The 20,803-nt window shown below is 45.3% G+C and overlaps 1 protein-coding gene across 3 annotated transcripts in view; it reads right to left on the reverse strand.

The window, feature by feature from the left end:
• Positions 1 to 537: 537 nt before the first annotated feature.
• The window catches only part of KAT14 (lysine acetyltransferase 14), a 34,166-nt gene continuing 13,900 nt past the window's right edge, over positions 538 to 20,803 (reverse strand). For 2 of the 3 annotated variants that reach the window (XM_027623091.2, XM_027623090.2), the window contains 6 exons: positions 19,785 to 20,201; positions 19,080 to 19,648; positions 7,722 to 7,858; positions 6,470 to 6,645; positions 4,737 to 4,927; positions 538 to 1,570 (listed from right to left, as the gene is read on the reverse strand). In XM_027623091.2, the coding sequence (XP_027478892.1) occupies positions 1,397 to 1,570; positions 4,737 to 4,927; positions 6,470 to 6,645; positions 7,722 to 7,858; positions 19,080 to 19,648; positions 19,785 to 20,201 (1,664 nt within the window). In that variant the 3' untranslated portion in view covers positions 538 to 1,396. The remainder of the gene's footprint in view (positions 1,571 to 4,736; positions 4,928 to 6,469; positions 6,646 to 7,721; positions 7,859 to 19,079; positions 19,649 to 19,784; positions 20,202 to 20,803) is intronic. The other variant, XM_027623089.2, reaches the window with a different exon arrangement.

Genomic DNA, 20,803 nt, shown 5'->3' on the forward strand with positions numbered 1-20,803 from the left:
AAAAATAAAAATATAAAACAAAGAGTCAATTAAGGCAATCACAGAATTCCTCAGCTCTTTGAAGTTATGGAGATAGCTGCTTCTGCCACGTTCCGCAGCAAATGTTCACGTACAACAATCACAAGCTGGTTTCCAAGTTTGGAAAATGTCACTTCTTCCATTTTACTTGTTGGGGTCATAATCCCCAAATCTTTAAAAAGTAGAGAACCCTCAGGAAGAAGGGCAGGAGGAGGGCTAGGAAATGCTGCTCCCGGCCCTCACGCGGCAGACCGGAGCCCGGGCTGCTCCCTGAGGACAGAACCAGGTTGGCCCTCAGGCAGACGTGCCACTCCCCGTGAACAAAGGGATGCGGGGCTAGCTCTACCTGCGGGCCTGGAACAGAGGCTCCTGACTGAGGACCACAGGTCTCGGAATCAAGATTTTAAATGTGCACGCACAGTTTTCTAGAGAGTATTCAGCTTTCTTTGGATCTCACAGGGATCCATGTCCCACAAAGTTAAGAACCACTGCTCTTCATTAAAGAGAGTTTGAAAGCAACTTGGTTAGATTGAAGCTCTGGCCATAGATTGTCACAAGGAAAGATTTTTATTTGAGAACATCTGATACTTTTGGAGAAGTTCCTGCTGGATCCAAATCACCCCGCCTGACAGTCCCTCTCCAACACGCCCCCCAAACCTACCAGCCTGGTCCTGTAGGCACCACGGGCTCTGTCCCCCGCTGGTTCTGCTTCCGCCGCCCACAGCCCCAGCCAGCCGCGCAGACCCTGCGACCCCAAACCAGGTGCACGGCCACGGTGGGGGGTGGGGGGGGGTCCGCCGGCGGGAGAGATGCTAACAGCAGAGCAGGTGACATGCTTGTGCACACAAACACTGTTTATTTCGACTGTGGCCAAAGTCAGGGAGAGATGGCAGAAGCTCAGTGCCCTAGAAGTCCTCCTGGGTTCAAGGGTTCAATGACGGCTCAGTGCCAGGCAGGAGAGTGCTGGCCTCCGTGTGTGCTGAACCTCCCGCCCATTCGTGAAGGGCTATAGCCCTGCGGGCACGACCTCCATCGCCGTGGCTACCGCACTGCCTCAGCCTTTACATTAGGCCGGAGTCTCTCTGCGGAGCACGTCGGTTTAGCTACTCCTTTACTCCTGCAGGCTGCCGAGGGGAGGGCAGTGGCATGGTGCAGGTCTAGCGGAGTCCCCAGGTGGAGGCCGAGGCCTCAGCAGATGGGACAGGACAGTGCTTTTGCTGAGGGGCTGCTCACTCCTCAGTGCCACCGCCCACTGCCTGTCTAGCCTCCGGGGAGAGGTCTGAGGTTAGGCCCACGGAGACAGGAGCACCTGCCCGTGGGCCTACGTGAGGACCCACATCGAACAGCTCACGCGTCTCTGTGGAGCGCTGCATTCACCTCAGCGCCGGAGCCTCAGGAAGAATGCGTGTTTACACTCTGTACTCTCCAGGGGGTAATACTTATCATAGAAATCTAAGACGTATTCTTCAGTCTTGAATCCAAACTTCTGGTAGAGCAGCATAGCGGGGTTGCTTGCTGAGACGTGAAGGGTCACATCCTTGCCCATGCAGGTCTGCCAAAAGGGTGGAAAAGTACCAGATGAGAATCAAAGAGCCTGAGGGAAATGAGTAGGTGAGGGAAGTCTGTGAAGTGTAGGTAGGTAGTTATGGCAACCGAGGACAGCAGAGCTGGCAGCTGGGACGCCCAACACCCAGCAACAGCTGGGAGCCCCAGTCACTCTGCGGCCGAGCCACACGCTCACGGAAACGTTCGAGACTGAGGAAAGGGATGGCGTGCTGGTTGTTTTTGCTCTCTGAAGCAAAGGGCCCAGGGGGATAGTCTATTGTCAACTGGATTATTTTACTTATAATTCAATTACACTTCCAAATATCACACATATCAGTACCTGGCACTCTGACAATCTTGAAGAAGTTGAGAACAAGATGAGAAGTTCTGCTTTTTAAAACTAGATGTTATCTTGTACTCAAACTTGTAAAAATGCCCTTCCTACACCTACTAGAAAAGATGCTGTTATGAAGCTGGATACAAGGTATTAGGACTTTCGTTTAGTTATGAAACCTAAAGACCTGGTACAGACCTTCGGAATCCCACAGGCCCCCTGCCATCCCTCCCAAACTGGCAGAACTAGCTTGTGGTTTCTGTATTCAGCACTGCCCTAATCCTAGGGGGTGGGTTGGGGGGGGGAGGTAATCTTCATTCCGTTAATACGAGGCAAGTTCTTAAGATTCTTTAATTAGCTACAAATGAAAAAAACCAAAAGTCATATAAACTAAGACCTTGTTTTCTAATGAGGAAGGCACCGAAATACTGAGGTTGACAGGGTCCTTGAGATTTTATAACCCCTGGGTCCCCACCAGGCCTAGATTAAAGAGGCCTCTCAGGTAGACAGCTCTCCTCTTTTCTCTGCTTCACTCACGTTCTGGGCCCAACAGCACTACTGTGAGTGTATGAAATGAATTTCGTGGAGTAATGCTAGTGTTCTGTGCATGGTCCAACCACGGCACCTTTGAGTACTACTGCCCGGCTGAGCAGTACTGTCTGGGCCTAGGGCTTACAGTCTGGCTGAGGGCCGGGCTCTATGCACAAGGATAAACACTCCCGCACCTACCTGCTGAGCACTCAGTAAGGACTGACCCTGCACCAGGCCTTCTCTGAGGCGCACACAGGAGTGTTGGCCCAGCACTGCCCGTGGGCCGTGCCGCTGAAGGGAAAGGCAGCAGTGCTCCTGGCAGGATGATGGGGTGGGGGTGGGTGTAAGGTCATGGGGGTGAGTGGTGGGGGATGGGGTGTGGTACAAAGAACTCAGAGTCTCAACACAACACCAGGGAGCTCGTGTTAAGTGCCGAGTGGGGAGGGAAGAAAGCAATTTCTAGAAAACAATTCCAGATTCCTGGAATAGAAGTATTGAGCACGTTTCATTAAAAACTGGAAAAATGGGGCACCTGGGTGGCTCAGTAGGTTAAGCGTCTGCCTTCGGTTCAGGTCATGATCCCAGGGTCCTGGGATGGAGCCCTGCGTCGGGCTCCCTGCTCGGTAGGGAGCCTGCTTCTGTCTCTCCCTCTACCCTTCTCCCCTACTTGTGCCCTCTCTTGTTCCCGCTCTCTCTCTCAAATAAAATCTTTAAAATTGGAAAAATGACACTTTATCTTCTCCTTCCTCTATTTAAAAGGAATCTTGCCCGTGTAACACACAATCCTCCATGCCAAATGGCTTCTTTTCTTTTTTTTTTAAAGATTTATTTATTTATTTATTTATTTGAGAGAGAGCGAGAGAGAGAGAGAGAGAGAGAGAGAGAGCAAGCGAGCACACAGAGGGAGAGGGAGAAGCAGGCTCCCCACTGAGCAGGGAGCCCGATGCAGTCCTCGATCCCAGGATTCTGGGACCATGACCTGAGCTGAAGGCAGACACTTAACACACTGAGCCTCCCAGGGACCCCCAGCCAAATGGTTTTGAGATAAAAGTTTACCAGAAAGACTCTGGGGGGAGGGGCGCCTGGGTGGCTCAGTCGTTAAGCGTCTGCCTTCGGCTCAGGTCATGATCCCAGGGTCCTGGGATCGAGCCCCACATCGGGCTCCCTGCTCTGCGGGAAGGCTGCTTCTCCCCCTCCCACTCCCCCTGCTGTGTTCTCTCTCTCGCTGTGTCTCTCTCTGTCAAATAAATAAATAAAATCTTAAAAAAAAAAAAAGGATTCTGGGGGGAAATTCCTTACATGTTTTTCTGATGTTAGTTTATAAATATACGGTATATTTTCTTTAACAGTGGTACAGATATATCAAAGGATGAATTATAATTCAATATTAAAATCAAGTCTCAAAAGCTTATACGGCTCATACAGTAATAATAAAGTGAAGAATAATCAGCGATAATAGAATATGTAGTCCTGGTTGATACAGTTTGGCTAAAATGTTTTAAAAATACTTAAAAACTTTTGCAACAGCATAGGTGGCATTACACTCAGTGAAAGAAGTCAGACAAAGACAGGTACTGTATGATCTCATTTATATGTGGAATCTGAGAAACACACAGTGAAAGCTGAACTCCCAGATACAGACAACAGATTGGCGGTTGCCAGTGGCAGGGCTGGGGGCGGGCGGTGAACTGGCTGCAGGGGCGTCCAAAGAAACAGACTTGTAGGTTATAAAACAAGTCAGTCCGGGGGCTGTCCCCTACAGCATGGAGACTAGAGCTCACAACACTGTACTGCATATCTGAAAGCTGCTGAGAGAGGAGATCTTAAAAGTTCTCATCCCAAGAAAATAAATGTTTGTAGCGATGTCTATGTGTGGTGACGGATGGTCACTAGACTCACTATGTCAGTTATACGCCAGTACGGAAAAGCCCCCAAAGACCACAGTTCTGCTTCCGCTCCTCAGAGTCATGCCAGCAGGCTAAGAGCAGCAGGAGTTACTAATAGGGGTCGGTCCTCTGAGTGCTCTGGGCTCTCACTTCTGGTATTTTCTCATTTTGTTTACTATACGTGTTTACAACTGGTTTCTTTGAAGCCTGGGCCTGAACGGTGATCTTATTTCAGAGGGGCGAAGATTTCTGTGTGTTAAGAGCCTCAGGAGGGATAGTGACTAGTGTTTTCTCACTGGGTTTCCGAGACCACCCATTCTGTTGGGCCGTGCGGGGAAGGTTCAGCCCAGCATCATCCCTCCATGCCTCCTCCATGTCTTCCAGGGGAGCCCAGAGGCAAGCTGGAAGCACAGACAGCTTACCTGAATCAGATGATAAATCATGAATGTTGCAATCCCTGCTCTTCTCCATTCAGGATGGACAAACAGAAATGAAATGTAAGCTTCATTGTACTTTACGTCGGGAACCATGAAGCCAAAGGCAATGATGACTTTTTTATAAAGGACAACAACACTGAAGTCTGGATACTGCAGGCACTCAGACAGGTCAATGCCTAAGGAAAAGAGATAATTGGAGATTCAAACTCTGTGCCTTCTGGAATTAACGAACACCAAGCTGTTCAGTCTGGACTTACAACTACACCTGCATGCTAAAAAAAAAAAAAACCCAAAAAACCAAAAACAAAACTGAAGACAAAGATATTAGCATAGACATCATACATTCAGATCATACAAATAAAGTGAATTTTAGAAAATATCAAAACTGACACCGTCTTTTCTAAGTACACACGTTAAAAGAGAAGCAGGATAGGGCTGGTAGCAAAGGGCGCACAGGTCTAGAACTGGACATACCTGGCTTTGAACTCAGCCTTCTCTACAATGTGTGTCAGCCGACACCCCTCTAGATGTGGGCCTCAGCGTCTGCACACCCAGACCTCACAGGGTGGGAGCAAAGACCCCAAGAGCCCATACTGTTGTCTTCTTCACCTCATACGTGTAGTTTACAAGTCTTTTGTACAAAGGCTACATTTTACAGTAAAGGGAATAAGCGAACAATGATTGCATGCATAAGGTATGGAGGCACCCAGAGTAAAGTCAGGAAGTAGTAGATGCTCCCAGAATGCTCCTTTTGGCCCCCATACCACTCCTAAAAGATGAGCACAACTCTGCCACCACACGTGCACTACTCCATGATTATCAGACAACAAAGATGACACAGCTCTACTCCCAGTGAAATCTTATCTAACATCTGGAAGACATGTAATATTTCCTTTACATTTCAAAGCAGCACAGTAAGACAGATCCACAAAGAACGTGTTTATATTTAGCGATGAAAATGCATTCATTCTTTACTTGGTGGCTTTGGTCTACAGAGAGAAATATATTGAGGCTGATAAAAAGACAAATCATATCGGGTTTACTCGTATTTTCAAATTGGGGCATTTGGGGGCGCCTGGGTGGCTCAGTCATTAGGCGTCTGCCTTCGGCTCGGGTCGTGATCCCAGGGTGCTGGGATTGAGCCCCGCATTGGGCTCCCTGCTCGGCGGGGAGCCTGCTTCTCCCTCTCCCACTCCCCCTGCTTGTGTTCCCTCTCTTGCTGTCTCTGTCAAATAGATAAATAAAATCTTTAAAAAAAAAAAAAAGTTCAAATTGGGGTAGTTGGCTTTTCAAAAATGCCTTTTGGCTTTATTTATACTCTCCCCAAAGAATAGCTAAAAAAACAGAATTACAGAATTATTAAGCAAAAAACCAAAAGTGTCCCAACATGCCCAAGCTACCACTCAGTGTATCACTGGTAGACACTACCTGGTACCTAAACATATGTAGAGGCAAAACAGGATGAATCTTTTATTCTGGAAGCAGAGACAGACAGGGAAGAGAAACATACAAAAATACTGTTTATTACTTTAATTGCTGGCTTCTTGATCTTAGGAAGAAAGATGTGTTCATATCTTACTATTTCTATGTTAGCAGAGACAGACTAAATGAAATCATGAGTAAAGATTTTAGAGTCACATGACATACACTAATTTAAAAATATCACTAAAGCGAACTACACAGAAAACTGATCTGCCTAGTCTGGGAGGGGAACATACCAGGCCAGAAAAACTCCTGACACATGGAGTTGATCGTTGGGATGTGATTTGGCCGGACATAGCAGTAATCAAGAGGTGCCTCGGCTTCCGGCGTCCAGTGAGGGTCACTCCTGTGCAGGTGGGAACGAATCTGTGACAGGAGCTGCAGTTTGGGTGGCTTTGTTTCATAATCACGCCTCCAGGATCGCAGAAAAAAACAAACTCAAGTCAAGAAAAATACTCCACATCATTCCTAGCCAAGTGATTCACATAAACTCTTTACTCTGCTTGAAATTTTAAGCTAACTTGTGCTACTTTCTATGGCAGATAGCTTGACAACTTGAAAGCCTGCTACTTTTCTGGTATGAAATTTAAAATCTGCCCTCTGCACCTGCCAGGAACCCTACTTGTGCTGGCGGCGAGCCTTCATGAACAGAGTGAGGGACCAAACAGCAGCCTGATTCAAGCCTGCGTGCTCTGGCCCAGGACAGAGCCCAGGGAGGGAGGGTGCAGCTCTGCCAGGGCCTCGGGGGCAGGCCCGCACACTGCCTCTCACAGTCCTGGTGGATGGCAGTGCTGGGCAAGGAGGATCACGTGACTCTGCAGCAAGTACCGTCAAGAAGACAACACACTTTCTCAAGACAGCACCGGGGGGCCTCTCTAGTCAGCTCAGCTTCCACAGCACTGCCGAGACAACAAGACTCATCATCCCCAGATGTAAGCCCAACTGAGACGTCTCTCCAATTTTTTTCATTTTGCAGATTACTAAATATATACAACTTTAAAACTTAAAAGAGGGAGCCTGAGTGGCTCAGTCGGTTGAGCGTCTGCCTTCAGCTCAGGTCATGATCCCAGAGTCCTGGGATGGAGTCCCGCATCGGGCTCCCTGATCAGTGAGGAGTCTGCTTCTCTGCCCCTCCCCTCGCTGATGCTTTCTTTCTCTTTCTCTCTCTTGCTCACTCTTTCTCAAATAAATAAATAAAATATTAAAAAAACTTAAAAGAAACACAATGAGTATAATACTCATAATGAAATCTAACAGAGTTAACTTATTCTTGCCTCTTTCAAAGGACTGTCCTTTCTGCAAAAAAACCCCAAAAACTACAGTCGAAACAAGCCAAGGATAAGACTGGACACGGAGCACAGACTCAGTCCATGTTGATGCCTGCTCCCAGGGGAGGGTCTGGACTCACTCCAGTGGGGGACCATGGTGCAGAAGCCACCAATGCCCTTCCTCACAACACACTCAACATCACAGCTCTTCTCCGTGTACCTGATGTAAGGCTTCAGGATCCGAGAAGTGTAAGGGCTGACAATACTCTGGTCCACGGCCAGATCTTCCGATCCCACCAAACGATACAGAAACCTAGTGGTCTGGTGCCGAAACCCCTTCCTGGATGGCAAGGCAGTCTAGGAGAAAGAAACGCTGGTTATGTAGGAATTAAGTCACTCAAAGGATTGGTTTAATTTCACAGGGATAATTAGTACGTAGGACATTTTTATGTGTCGGAAAGTAGGTCTTTTTGTATTACCTACTTGGAACGCTCAAATTTCCATACAAACCTCATAGGTACCTCTCATAAAATCAGATACGAAAAACCAATGCTGGTTCTAACAGTTTATAAAACTGAAATAATTTAAAACATTTTAAAGTTACTTAAAAATTTTAAGTCGTTTAAGTGAGTGGAATGCAGGACTGAGCACCGGATTTACAGCTTCTGTAGGTTGCATTCTGCCTAGTAACACCTCTCAACACGTGGGTCACGCCGCAGGAGTCTGTTATCCACACAGCAGGAGGGGCTGACTACTGCTGCCCCTGCGTATGGGTTTAGTAAAACAGGCCTCTATTCCACTGGGTATATTTGACAGGAGCAGGACTGATGTAGACAGTTGTCCCTATGACAAATCACGAGAGCGGAGAGGCCCTCCCAGGGGTCGACCGAGGAGGTGCTCTGGGTTCTGCAGGTGGGTGTCCAAACAGAACAGGTAGGTTTCACCCTGGGAGCCCGAACAGAGATGTCTGTTTCCGGGAGTGCTGCTCCAGGGCCCTCAGTCGTGTAGGAACAGAACATGTGCAATTAGGGTTTTACAGCAAAGAGCCCAGATGGAAGATTAAAAGGCACATTTATAAAGTGGTTTGCCAAGGGCTGGATGAAGTTTAGAAACCTGAGTTGTTTTTGGAGAGTCCGTTTGCTCTTTAGCCTAGAAAATAACTTTGTTGGAAGAAGAGCAAGAATTCCTTCTTTTATAATTTGCTCTCATTACTTTCCCCAACTGGACACCAAAACTTTCAAAGGATGACTTTGAAATTCTTCCAGGATTTTCAAATAGGTTTCAGAGGGAAATTCAGAGCAATGGCATATAGTTTCCAAACATAGCCTCAACACTTCCTCCCGCGCCCGTGGGGACGTGTGGCTCCTCCTGTCAAGCGGCAGAGTCTATTCCCTCCCCTTGAATCTGGGTGGGCCTTGGGACAGGCCTTGACCAATGACAAAGTGTCAGAAGTAACATTCTGGGACCTTGAGCCCAGTTCTTAAGAGGACCAGCAGCTCCCACTCTCTCTCTCTTCCAGTCCAGCTGCCATGGTGTCTAGGCTAGACCCCAGAATGTCTAGAGGTCACATGGAGATGGGCTCTGGAGGAAGAGAAGCCATCCTGATCATTCTGATCCTGACTGAGCTCCCTGCTAAAGGCAGCCACGGGCATGACCTCAGCCTTCAGCACATGGGGTAGAACCACCACCCAGTTGAGCCTAGTCAACCCACAGAATCCCGAAGATTAAACACTGCTTTAAGCCTCTAAGTTTTGGAGTGGTTTGCAATGCAGCAACAGATCACTGAACCACTGGCCCATGATGGACGATCTGGTTCATGTCTCGAGGTGAGTTGTGTGGAACTCCACAGATGTCATCCAGTACCCTAACTTCTTTCCACCTAGCCCACCTGCAACGTCTGCCTGGATCACTGCCACCCATTCTCCACACAGAGCCAGATGCTTCTTTTAAAAACAAATACATTCACTTCCCTTGGTCAAAACTCCTATGTGGCTTCCCTTACAATTCAAAGTCCTTACCTGTGACTGCAGGATCTACCTGTTATCTCTGGGGCCTCATCTCCCACCCACTTCTTCCACCACCACTATGCTCCAGCCTCACACACCAAACTGTGCTGCCTTGGGGCCTGCCCCTGGGCCTTTTGCCCTGAACCTTCTTCAGCCCGGCTCCTCCTTGTGGAGAGGATGGATGGGGTCGAGTGCTACCTCGGGGGACACTGTTCCAAGTGGTACTGCTGCCTTCTGCTCTCCCACCCACTACAGCACCCACCCTGCAGGAAATGATCCTGTTTAGTAAGTTAGTCCTGTTACCGCACTGCTCCATCAGGCGGGCACCTTCTGCCCTACTTCACTGCAGCATCCCCAACTAGAGGGGTGCTTGGCACACACGAAGTACTCAACTTAGGTCTGCTGAATGACAAAATGGTGGCAGGGGGAGGGTAGCATCCCAAAGTCGAGTAAGTTTGGAAAATATTAAATGAGTTTCTTCTAACTTCTAGTTCTAAACAAAATGGAGCACTAGGTGGGCTGCTGGGTCCCTTTCCCAAACCCATTCTGAAAGACACCACAAAAGTGAGAGGGAAGATGGAACACAAAGGCTATGAGAAACCTCGGGAGAGATCCAAGGTGGCGAGGTACAGGGGAGGCAGCAAAGGGCAGCCTAGGGCAGAGAAAGGCTTTCTACCATGGATGGGGATGGGGGCACTTCCTAGTCAGTACACTTCCTCTTGCAAGCTCTGCTCTAGTGGATCTCTGCCAATCAACTCTGCCTGCAAGCATCGGCTGGAGGGGTCACAGCAGGACACCTGGAGTGCTGGAGACTTCAATTTGCCAAGAGGACAAGCTAGGAACCAGACTTTTGCCCCTCCCTCAGGTGTATACACCAGCAAAGGCACCTGGTTACACCAAGAGAATATTCATTCACAAGGAAAAAAACTCAAGATATGTCAACAAAGAGTATAAAATAAAACAAAGTAAACAAACTGTACTGGAAAAGGCAGAATTAATTTACCAGACAGTCAAGCATTTTTAAAAAAGCAAATAAACAGTCATCAGGGAAATGCAAACCAAAACGACAATGAGATACCACTTGACACCCACTAAGATGCTATAATCAAAAAGACATAACAACAAATATTGGTAAGGATGTGTGGAAAAGTCAGGTTTTCATAAAGTGCTGGTGCAAATGTAAGATTGTGCAGCTAATGTGGAGAAGTTTGGCAGTTCTTCAAAATGTTAAACACGTTACCATTTAACTGAGCAATCCCACTCCAAGGTATATACTCAAGAGAAATAAAAACCTATGTCCACACAGAGACATCTACACCAATGTTCAAGCAGCATTATTCACAAGAGTCAAAAAGTGGAAACAACCCAAATGTCCATCAACTGATGTATGGATAAACAAAATGCATCCATACAATGGGGTACTATGTAGCCATAAAAAGGAATGAAAGTGCTAATATATATTACAACATGGATGAATCTTGGTGAAAACATGCTAAGTGAAAGAATGCAGTCAGAAAAGACCACATATTATATGATTCTATTTATGTGAAATGTCCAACAAAATAGGTAAATCCATAGAGGCAGAATGTAGATTAACGTGGGCTGGCTGTGGGGGGTTGGCCAGTAACAACTAAACCATTTAGGGTGACGAAAATGTTCTAAAATTGATTATGGTTATACAACTCTGTGAAAACAGTAAAACCATCAAATCGTACACTTTAAATGGGGGAATTGTATGGTATGTGAATTGTATCTGAATAAGACTGTTTAAAAAAAAAAGCATAATAAATAGGTTCCAAGGTAATAAAGGAACTTGAAAACAGAAATGAGTGTAGTTATGAAGAATCTCTTATTCATTACTAGATATTAAATACATAATCACTGAAATAAAGCACTCAGTGAATGAGTTAGGGACAGATTGAGGATCTCTTCAAACAGGCAAAGGAAGAGATAAAGGAAAGAATGAATGGTGTCAACACCCATATTAGAAGTCCATAAAAGAGGGGAAAAAATAAAAGAGGAATATATTTAAAGAAGCAATGATGAAGAATTTCCCAGATTAAAGAGCAAGTGAGAGGACTTCCAGTTTCCCGTCCAGCATATAAGGAGAATGTAAGCTGTCGCTGTACCCTAACAAGTAAATTGTTGAACAAACTGAAAATCAGCAACTCTTTGTAGATCCATCAGAGAATTGTGATCACAGAGCAAACTACTCCTCCCCCCAAACTGTAAAGACAAACAGGTGGATACAGAGAAGCATTACTTCGCAGAGTAGAAACCTCCAGGAACAAACTGACAAATTGATGGAGGCACAGTGTGGACAAAGGGGAGACAAAAACTCCAGGGGGTGTGGGGGGGGGCACATTTTTGTGACTTTTACCTCCAGGAGCTCTACCAGGTTCTCACGGTAAGGATCAAAGAAAAATGTCTTCAGGCTTCCAGCTGGGAAAAGGTAGCTGTTTTGAAAATACCTCAGGAGTCCATTGTTCTTCTTAACAAGGTCTGCCGTCAAGAGAAACTATTATACCAGAACCTAACGTATTAGGTTTTATCAGAACCTAACCAACTTGTGGAAAAGGAACTAGCCACCTCCAGCTCCCGCCAGCTATTCCACACCACCTAACTGGGTAGGCAAATCTGAGAAGCACTGTGATAGTCACCAGCCCATGGACACATGTTCACTAAAAGACTGAGAACTAATCAAAGGTCCACAGAACGCTTCTCACCCTACATCTCACCACTATACCACTAAAGGTCTATTTTCCACAGTTCCTTTTACCTAGGATAACATATTTGGCTTTCGAAAACAAATTACAAGGCATACTAAAAGGCAAAAGACACCGTCTGAAGAAACAGAGCAAGCATCAGAACCAGACTCAGACATGGCAGAGATGTCAGAATTATTAGACTGGGAATTTAAGACAACTATGGTTAATATGTTAAGGGCTCTCTTAGACAACACCCAAGAACAGATGGGCAATTTAAGCAGTGAGATGGAAATGCTAAGCAAGAATCAAGAAGAAATGCTAGGGATCAAAAACAGTGTAACAGAAATGAAGAACCACCTTTGGTGGGCTCATTAGTAGACTGGGTAGGGCTGAAGAAAGAACCTCTGACCTGACAAGAGGAACTTCCAAAATTGAAAAGCAAAGAGAAAAAAAAGACTAAAAAAACCAGAATGGAACAGAATATCCAAAACTGTGTTACAACTACAAAAGGTGTAAAATACACATAATAGGGATACCAGAACGAGAAGAAAGAAAGGAACAGAAGAAATATTTGAAGCAGTAATGACTGAGAATTCTGCCAAATTAATCAGACACCACACCAAAACCACAAATACGGGAAGCTCAGAGAACAAAGGCAGAATAAATGTCAAGATGAAACCGCTTAAAAGCATAAAGTTGAACAAAAATCAAAATGGTTGCACTAATGCTTCAGTGAAGCTCAATTTTATTTTATTTTTAAAAGATTTTTATTTATTTATTTGACAGAGAGAGAGAGACAGCGAGAGAGGGAACACAAGCAGGGGGAGTGGGAGAGGGAGAAGCAGGCTTCCTGCTGAGCAGGGACCCTGATGCGGGGCTCGATCCCAGGACCCTGGGATCATGACCTGAGCCCAAGGCAGACGCTTAACGACTGAGCCACCCAGGCACCCTGAAGCTCGATTTTTAAAGTCACCTTGTTCCTCTCTTGCACAACCATTCCCCTTCCCTTCCTAGCCTTTTGTTTCAGGAACCCGATACTATCCTGAAGACATGTCCAATGAGGTTGGCAGCACATACACAATACCTGTCAAAACCAGCTAGATCCTGTATTTCCCTATAAAACTCCCAGCCCCCTCCTTGGGACCGGCTTGCAGTTTTGAAGGCCTTAGCCTGCAGCAGCCTCCTCTGCCTGGCAAAGCAATAAGCTATTGTTCCTTTTTATCCCAAACTCTGTCTTTGTGCTGTACTTGGCTCTGAAGCACAGAGGTTAGTGGTTTTTGACAACAAATCAGCATATAAGACACCTGTGACTGAAGGAGAAGCTCTGTCAAACAAGATAAATGAGATAAAAAAAAAAACTTTTAAATGCACAAATAAAATTAAAGATTGGAAATGAAGACAAAATTCTGAAAGCTTCCAGGGTGTGGGAGAATAAAACAGGAGACTACCTACAAAGAAACAAGAATAAGACCAACAGTGAGGCTCTCAGCAGCAACACTATATGCAAGATGATAATGGAGAAATAATTTCAAAATGTTGAAGGAAAAAATAAAATTACAATTTTATATCCATCTATGCTATCATTTAAATGCAAGAGTGAAATGAAGATAATCTTAGGCATACAGGTATTGAAAATTAATCTCAAAAAGACCATATTTTAAAAAACTGTTGGGGTGCCTGGGTGGCTCAGTCAGTAAGCGTCTGCCTTCAGTTCAGGTCATGATCCCAGGGTCCTGGGATTGAGCCCGGCATTAGGCTCCCTGCTCAGCGGGAAGCCTGCTTCTCCCTCTCCCTCTCCCCCTGCTTGTGTTCCCTCTCTCACTGTGTCTCTTGCTCTGTCAAATAAATAAATAAAATCTTAAAAAATAAATAAAAATAAAAAACTGTTAAAGGAAGTAGTCTGATAAAAAATTAATCTAGGAAGAAATGATGGGAAATAAGAGTAAACAATTTAGTGAGGTTTACTGTTATCTAAATAAACAGTACAAAAGAAAAAAGACAGATAAGAGCATGCAAAAATATTCTATTTGGAAGAAAGACCACATGATAATACTAAAAAATTAACAGTGCTCACTTCGGCAGCACATATAATAAAAAATTAACAGAGAAAAAGAAATATATGTCATAAGTTAGGACCTACAAAAAGAATAAAAATAGAGCATGTAACTTTCTTTATAGCAAAGAATCAACTTCATATACACTATTTTCTGACCACAACATAATCTGATTAGAAATTAAATCAATTACTAAAAGAGACATTAAAAGTTCCTACATATCTAAAAACCAAAAAAAAAAAAAAAAGCAAAAAGCACTAAGTCGGATTACAGAGGAAATAATGAGAAAAATTACAAACTGCTAAGTACTGATTGATAATAAGCTCACATCATTTCAAAGGTCCTAAGTCATAGCTAAAGCAGTATTATAGGGACATTTATGGCTATGACTGTATTTATCAGAAAACAGGAAGGAGTATGGATGGAACAAGTGCACTGATAGCTGCTCCCCTGTGTAACTGCATTAAAGTGATACTAAAATTCCAGGTTAGGATGGGGGATTAATCACACAATTTTATCCCCTCCCAAACCCACTAAAACTATAGAATCAGCCTAAAAAAAAAAATAAAAAAGAGAAGCATACAAAAATAGAAAGATCAGGGGAAGAAACATCTGGGAAGCAGATGGACAAATACTAACTGCTTTAAAGCCAAAATTCCAAGCTGGCTTTGGGTAAGATGAGAACCAGGCCAATCTGTACTGCAGCATCCTCCTAAAACCTAGGGGCAGCACCAGACTCCTCTGGAGCTAGGAAAAAATGAGGCAGTAGAATAAGGAGCGGGTAAAAGCTGTGTGCACTGCAGTTCGATCCCCAGACCCTCATCCCCCTGCTGCCAGGTGGCTGCCTCCCCACAGATGTCTGGATGTCCCATCTCTAGAGAAGGTATAACTGGCTCTCTGGGAAGGGCAGCTCCCATGGCGTGGAGGTATGAGTCCCATAAGTTGAAGGCTAGGGTCACCCTGACCCTAGGAGGTAACCAGGGTTCCAAGACTGGAAGACTGGCCCAGGGGAAAGACCCCAAGGAAGAGACAGTGGGGGTCCACATCAAAGGATGCTCCCAGATAATGGGTCTGGAGACAGATATCCAGGTTGAGCCTCGTTTTCCCTCAGAATGGGAAAGCACCACTCCAGTACTGCTCAGGTGTGTCTCAGCTTTACCCAACGCTGGCGTGGGATTTTGGCTGAAGTTCAAGATCTTTCGGACATGTAAGGTCTTTAATTTTATTTCCCAGGCAGTTTTCCTCCAGAAGCCACTAAGAATGCGCTCCATGAAAGCAAGGGGGTAAACCTACAAAAAGGTGAAGCTGAGAGGCACAGGAAACTAAAGATTAAATACAGAGGAAGGGCGAGTAAGTCTCTAGTGAAGGGAGGTCCCTGGACCACTACTGAGTGACAAGTGTCACTCGAGGGGCAGGCACACCGAGGCCATCATCTTAAGTCCCTGCTGCAGCACATCATCTTTTATTTAGTTTTGTCATTTTATTTTTTTAATCGGAAGTGCCCTCCTTAATTCCCATCCCCTGTTTCCCCCTTCCCTCCACCGCCTTCCCCTCTGGCAACCAGCAGTTTGTTCTCTATAATTAAGAGTCTGTTTCTTGATTTATCTTTTTTTCCCCTTCATTTGTTTCTTAAATTCCATGTGAGTGAAATCATATGGTATTTGTCTTTCTCTGACTTATTCTGCTTAGGATTATACTCTCTAGCTCCATCCATGTTGTTGCAAATGGCAAGATGTCATTCTTTTTTATGGCTGAGTAATATTCCGTGGTGTATGTGTATTTATATACATATATATATATATATATATATATATAAAACCCATCTTCTGTAGTTTGGCTATTGTAAGTAATGCTGCAATAAACACAGGGGTACATATATCCCTCTGAGTTCATATATTTGTATTTTTTGGGTAAATACTGGACCATCTATTAAACCCAGGGAGTTGTAGCCCAGAATCTCATCAGTGCTCAGTTGGGTATCACCATGTACTCTCAGACTCCTCTACTCCCTCCACGCCCACTCCCTGGATCAGCAGAGGACAATGAAGCACATCAGTTGGGAGGCAGGAAATAGAGGGCCCCGCTGCCCCTGCCCAGATTTCTGCCACTCTGTGTAATATACACTGCAGCCCTGCCTGATGCTCAGACTGTGGTAAGCCTTATGTTTCCCAGGACTGCCTAATGACCTTGAACACTGACTTCTCTAGAAAGGGGTCATAGAAGCTGCAGCCAGAACATGACTGTGTGAGTTTCCTGGGGCTGCCATATCTATGGCCCACAAACCTGGTGGCTTAAATAACAAACTTATTCTTCCACAGTTCTAGAGGCCAGAAGTCAGAAATCAAGGGGTCAAGCAAGGCCATGCTCTCTCTGAATATTCTAAAGAAGAATCTACTCCATGTTTTCTCTTACCTCTTGGTGGTGCCAGCAATCCTTGGTGTTCCTTAGCTTATAGACACATTGCTCTGCTCCAGCCATCACATGGTAGTCTCCCTGGGTCTGTCTGTGTCTCTTCTCCTCTTCTTATAAGGACACCAGTCATATTGGATTAAGTGCCCACCCTGCTCCAGTGTGACCTCATCCTAACTAATTACATTTGCAAAGGCCCTATTTCCAAACAAGGTCACACTCACAGGTACCAGGGGCGAAAACATCAATACATTCTTTGGGGGGGCACAATTCACTCTACAACAATGACCCAGAGAGACTGCTCAGCTTACCCTCTCCTGGAAGCCTCCCTCGAATAGTGGCAAAGTCCTTACAGAGCTAGACGGGTGCCTCCTACTTAGCTTTTTTAAAACTAAAAGTGACATAAAAAAACTCAGAGTGGCTCCCTTTGGTGGGGGGGGGAGTGGTGGGGGTAGGAAGCAGTATACAGAATTTCCATTGTGCTTGTAATGTTCTGTTTCTTTCTTTCTTTTTTAAAAGATTTTATTTATTTACTTGACACACAGAGAGACAGAGAGCACAAGCAGGGGGAGCGGCAGGCAGAGGGAGAGGGAGAAGTAGGCTCCCTGCCTCTTAACCTAAGAGACAGATATAGAAGCATTTATTTTATTAATCTATAAACTATACTGACATGTTCTACGTATTCTTCTATAGTTATAGGGCACATTTCACAATTTAAAAAGTTAAGTATAGGGATTAAAAAGACAAACCCAAAAGAACAAAGAAAAGGTGAGGAGAGATGACTGTGATGAAAGTGGATGAGTAAGTGACAAACGGCTGAGACCAGAGAGCCAGAGCCTAAGGCAGCAGTGAAGACAGGCCAGGAGCAGCATGATTTACAGGCAGAGCCTCGGAAAAGACAGCAAAGCAATGGGTCCTGCTAATACTTAGAGTGGGCAAGAGGACTATGGACTGAGAGTCTCTTAAGAGGTTAAAGCCTCCAATTACACCTCCACTGCCCACATCCAAAAACAGTCTTTCCCTCCATGAGCAGAAGGCTAGACTGTCCGGAGAAGCTCGGCAGAGATTCTGGACTATTGGACCTCGTGGCACAGCCAAGGGTGGGACTGAAAACAGGGAGCCTCAGGGAAGTTTGCCAGCTGAATGATAGGCTCCCGGCCCTCCCTACTCACCCCTAGGGTGCAGGCCGGCAAGTTACTACCTCCCAGGACAGATAGAAAATAGGAGGAAAAAAAAAATTAAGGGATCCATCTAGAGTAGGGGTTGTTGGCAAACTATACCCCACAGGCCAGACCGGGCCTGTTGTAGTAAATGATGTGTCACTGGGACACAGCCACGCCCATCCATTATATCTTGCTCTCACACAACAGCAGAGTAGAGTAGCTGCAACTTAAGACTGTGTGGCTGCAAAGCCAGAACCATCTACTGTATGCCCCTTTACAGAAAGCCCGACGACCCTTGGTCTAGACAGTACAATATCCAGATAATAGGTGTGTTCTAAAAAGACAGAAGAGAGAAAATAGAAGACAGGAAATGAAGATGTTCCAGAATTCCAGGAGAGTGTCAAACTGAAAGGGCCCACACACCACATGGCCAACACAATGGAAGAAAAAGCCCCACACATGGTACATTACAGAATAAGAACAGAACACTGGCAGTATCAGCCCACTAGTTTCCAAAGAAGACAGAAAAATGTGCAAATAATCCAAATAGGCAATTCACCAACAGAGAAACAATTAGGAAACATGAAAAATGTTTTAAACTCACCTGTAAACAAAGACATATAAATAAAAAATAAGATTTCACTTCACAGCCATCATATTAGCAAAAGTAGTTAAGGCTACTTAGGACCAAGAGCTAGCAAAGATTCAGGAAAATAAGACCTCTCATTCCTGCTGTGGAAAGGTGTATTCTTGAAGTTCTGAGTGGAATTAATTATTCCTGGGAGCACTCACAGACCTGGATTCCTCTGGATATTCTTGAGCAGCGATGACATGCACTCATCTACTCTTATGTGTGGTCTCCTACCTACACGGATGTTTACGTGTCCTCAGAGCCTGCTCAGCACATGGTCTGGCATATCCTATGCCCTCCACAAAAGTGTCACTCAGAGCTATGACACAAACCATGTGCAAACTCAGTACCCGCCAGGGACTAGGAGAGACAAAGAAAATGTCAAGGCTCTGTCCTGAACACCCAAAAGGCAACAAACAAACCCAGATGTATTAAGGGGTATTCATAATGAATAGTTTCAAAACATAAAGCCCAGCAATTTTTGTATCTTTCTCCCTTACTGTTTTCTCTCTCTCCCAGAATCACTCAGGAGTTTAAGCCCCAGCACAGCTGTGCCCACTCCGTGGTGCTCCCTGCCCCACCTCCACTACCGGTCCCAGAGTCTCACCTGGTATCGGTCAAGAATTCTGAAGTCCTGACAGGTCGTTCTGTATGTGGCTTGTCCAGCTGGAAGCCTAGAAACTCCTCCTTCTTTGGCTCCATAAATCCCATCAACTAACAGAAGAGCGGCATTAACAACTTGATCCAAGTCAAAAAGTGGTAATCCTCTATCCCTTTTCGCTTGCCTGACAATCAATTTCCGCTTCAGTCTGCGAGCTTCCGGCGTCATGGCTACCGCACTGGGGCAAGCTTCCAGCCGCTTCAGGAGCAGCTTCTCCTCGTAGATGCTCACAGGGGTGTACTTGGGCCCTTTAGGCTTCCTGTCCTTCTCCAGCTGAGGCTTCCTCTTCTCTCGAGCCCTGGTTTGCAAAGATGTGTTGGAATCTGTGTCTTCACTGTCAATGTCCATCCTGTCGGGCTTCTCCTCCTCACTCTCTACCTCCTGCTTTATCTGCTCCGGCGCTCTGACCTTCTTTCTGCCCCCGACTACTGCCCCGGACGCTGCTGCCCCAGCGGGGGGTGGAACGTACTCCATCCCTGGGTCTATGACCCCATCACCTTCCATCTCATCATCATCTGTGCAGAGCACAAGACAGTGTGATCAGGACTGAGGAAAGAAGAAATGTAGGGCACACTGCCCACGAGGTGAAAACACATGCATTATATCATGGCCCACACATGAAACCAAAGATGCAAGAAAGGCAAGTCTTACCATGAAACAAGGCTTGTGGTGGCATCACATCTGGAATCAGATCTGCTTCTGAAAGCAAGCTGGGTGTGGCCGAGTGAGAGGCGGGGGTCCCAGGGGCGGAGAAATCCAGAGATGGAGAAGGAGATGGGCTGGTCAGAGGGGTCCGGTCAGAGGAGCTCAAGGATGAGAAGTCGATCACTTCTCCTTTTTCTAGAATCACGTCTGGCCTGCGGCCACGGCTTATGAACTTCACCGGAGTCGAAGAAGTACTCCTGTCAAGAAAACCAGCCGCTTCCTTCTGGGCTCTCCTAATGTCCTTTGCTTCCTGAGTACGAGACCTTTTCTCTTTTAATTCCATGGCAGATTCCACAGGATTCCGACTGGCCCGTTTTCGAAGGCCCTCAACAGTAATGATGGGATCTAAAGTTGGTTTTGAGGCTGCCAGGAAAGAATAAATACCTAAATTTTAAATAAATACCTCAGCTTTCGCTTCTTTTGCTAATTTATTATTGTGAACTTGCTACCATGTTCAAAATAGAGAAATGTTCAATGAATGCCCTAAACTAAGACTTAGAGCTTTCTTAAAAAAGGGATTATAACACAAATTTAAATGATTAAGTATTATCTTTTCCTTATCGAAACTGGTAAACATTAAAAGTTTGGTAATGCTCAGCAAGAATATGGGGAATGGGTATTTTCATGCCTTTCTAGTAAGGCATACATTTTATTACAACTTTTTGGAGGGTAATTTGGCAACACCAATTAAAATTCTGAATAAATAATGCCCTTCAATACAGCAATCTGTTTCCAGGAATTTTTCACAAATAATTTACACACAAATGTGTACAACTGTAGTATTGTTTAAAATAACAACAACGAGGTAGAAGTAACCAAAACATCCATCAACAGGGGAATGGCCTATTATATATCACCATATTAAGGCCACTCAATGGGATACAATGAAAAAAAGAAAAGAAGGTAGATCTACATGTACTGCTATGGAAAGATGTCTAAGGTATCCTCGTAAGGGGAAGAGGGAA

The sequence above is a fragment of the Zalophus californianus genome, chromosome 8, assembly GCF_009762305.2.
Source record: "Zalophus californianus isolate mZalCal1 chromosome 8, mZalCal1.pri.v2, whole genome shotgun sequence".
Taxonomy (NCBI): domain Eukaryota; kingdom Metazoa; phylum Chordata; class Mammalia; order Carnivora; family Otariidae; genus Zalophus; species Zalophus californianus.